The 2125-nt window shown below is 48.4% G+C and overlaps 1 protein-coding gene across 1 annotated transcript; it reads left to right on the forward strand.

Moving 5' to 3' along the window:
- Positions 1–368: 368 nt before the first annotated feature.
- Positions 369–2081, forward strand: LOC126496463 (antileukoproteinase-like). The gene is made up of 3 exons (XM_050133960.1): positions 369–622; positions 1238–1399; positions 1865–2081. The coding sequence occupies exons 1-3, from the start codon at positions 499–501 to the stop codon at positions 2011–2013; spliced, it is 435 nt and encodes a 144-aa protein (XP_049989917.1). The 5' UTR covers positions 369–498; the 3' UTR covers positions 2014–2081.
- Positions 2082–2125: the final 44 nt, after the last annotated feature.

The raw sequence follows: 2125 nt of genomic DNA on the forward strand, positions 1-2125 counted from the left end.
GCAAATAATTTGGCAGAGATAAATGTCGGTGGTTTGAGCCATGTGTCATCTGTATTTTGAGGAGAAATTTGCATTGAGCAATAGGTTAGAGTTTCAAAATCCCAGAAAGTCCAGGAATATGAGAAATAGAGGTGTATTGCACAGTCTCAGCTGAGAGTCCATGTCCTATGTTTCAGCTTCAGGTCCTGGTGGCCCTTCTGTGACTCACACTTTCTGCTCTTCTCTACCAGAAAGGGCATCAGACTTTCAGATTTCGCAATGCTCAAGGCTCAGGTGGTCTCCTGGAATGTCCCTGTGAGGACAACTTCAAAACAACTTCTTTCATTTTTAACTCTGGTAGTTCCTCTGCTGGCCGCATGGTCCTGCCTGAAACAGGGTGTTTACTGTCCACTGCTGTAGTATCAAGACTTTTGTTCTCTGGCTAAGCTTCCTGACTATGCAATAGCAGCTGGGAGGGCCCAATAGCAGCCACGCCCACTGGTAAAGATATAAAGGGTGATGCTTGGCACTGGTCATTGGAGCCACTCTGCCTTCACCATGAAGTTCAGCAGGTTCTTCCCTTTCGCGGTGCTTCTTGCTCTGGCGATCCTGGCATCCTGGACTGTGGAAGGAGGCAAAAATGGTGAGTAGGGGTTAGAGTGGTCTAACCTGCCCAGAGTGCAGGGTGTGAGGGCTGCTGGGGTTGAGTGGGCTCTCTTCTGTAGAGTGTTCGCCAGATTCCTCTGGACCTTCTGGAGGCATCCATATCTGGCTGGATTCTGAGGTGTCCATGAGGCTTCAATAGAAGTTCTCTCTTTATTACTCGGCCATCCTGTGAGCTCAGGTCTCACTCTATGTCTGCTTCTGTCCTTTAGCCTTTCCGTTTCTGCCTCTGGCTTTAGTTCTCAACATCTCACATGTTTGTTCTCTCCATATTTATTTCTCTTTGTCTCCATTATTCCTATTCTCCCTTTCTGTCTTTGCGTAATCTAGTTTAGCCCTGAGGTGGAAAAACTTGCCTGGGAACCCTGTGCCAGTCTGTGATCGCCTCAGTCTGCGATTTTTCCTGGTTACATGTCTTGTTTGACCAAGCCAGTCATTTTGTTTATTTGCTTTGTTTTTTCCTCGGGATCAGTCAGATATCTCTCTTTGTAGCTGTGGGCTACTGGGATGAGGATCTAAACTCTGGAAAGTCGTCTTTATCTAGGAATTTTGATAGATATTCCATACTCTCCTAACTTCTTGACATTTTCTTTAGATGCTATCAAAACTGGAGCCTGCCCTTCTAAGAAGCCCGCCAAGTGCCTTAGGAGAGAGAAACCAGAGTGTGATTCTGACTGGCAATGCCCTGGGGAGAAGAGGTGCTGCCAATTTCGTTGTGGTTTCAAATGCCTCAATCCTCTTCCCATCCGCAGACCAGGTGAGCCAGCAGAGGAACGTGGGGGAGAGGAATGAACCTCAAGACCTAGCAGTGAAGGGGTTGGGGCTGAGTGAAGGGTCTGCCTAGAAATCCTTGTTTCTAAGAGCTGTCGAGTGCAACACATCAGTCAGCTAAGGCATCATGCTGCCATTGGCAGGTGAAACCACTTGTCTGAAGCAGACACTCTGTAATGGTTTTGGGAAAAAAATCATCTGGGCATTCAGACAGCTTGCTGCAAGCCATCAAGCCTTTCAGTACCACACAGCTGGTCACCTGCATTGACCAGAGGCCAGATGCTAGAGAGGAACCGGGTGCTGTTTCTTGAAACATATCTGGGAGGAGGTGATTGAAGTGAGGGGTGAGTGGGGATGATCTTCCTTGCTTGGGCTGGAGCGGATGGGTAAAAGAAACACAATGTGGTGCCTAAATCTTAACACATCTGACCTGTGGTTCTTCTGTTGCCAGTGAGGACAAAGCCTGGGAGGTGCCCAAAGATTCAAGGACGATGTCTGATGCTGAATCCTCCCAATAAGTGTGAGAGGGATGGCCAGTGCGATGGCAACTTTAAGTGCTGCCAGGGCATGTGTGGGAAAATCTGCCTTCCCCCACAGTAAGGTACAGAGTGGGCTTGGGTGGATAGGTCTTGTCTCTCTTCAGCCCTTTTCAGCTTTAGGCTCTGGAGGTCAAGGCTTATGGGCAGGAAGACTCTAACCAAGAGCTGTGTGG

Source organism: Alexandromys fortis, unplaced genomic scaffold (assembly GCF_014885135.2).
Source record: "Alexandromys fortis isolate MF-2015 unplaced genomic scaffold, M_Fortis_MF-2015_v1.1 scaffold_4888, whole genome shotgun sequence".
Taxonomy (NCBI): domain Eukaryota; kingdom Metazoa; phylum Chordata; class Mammalia; order Rodentia; family Cricetidae; genus Alexandromys; species Alexandromys fortis.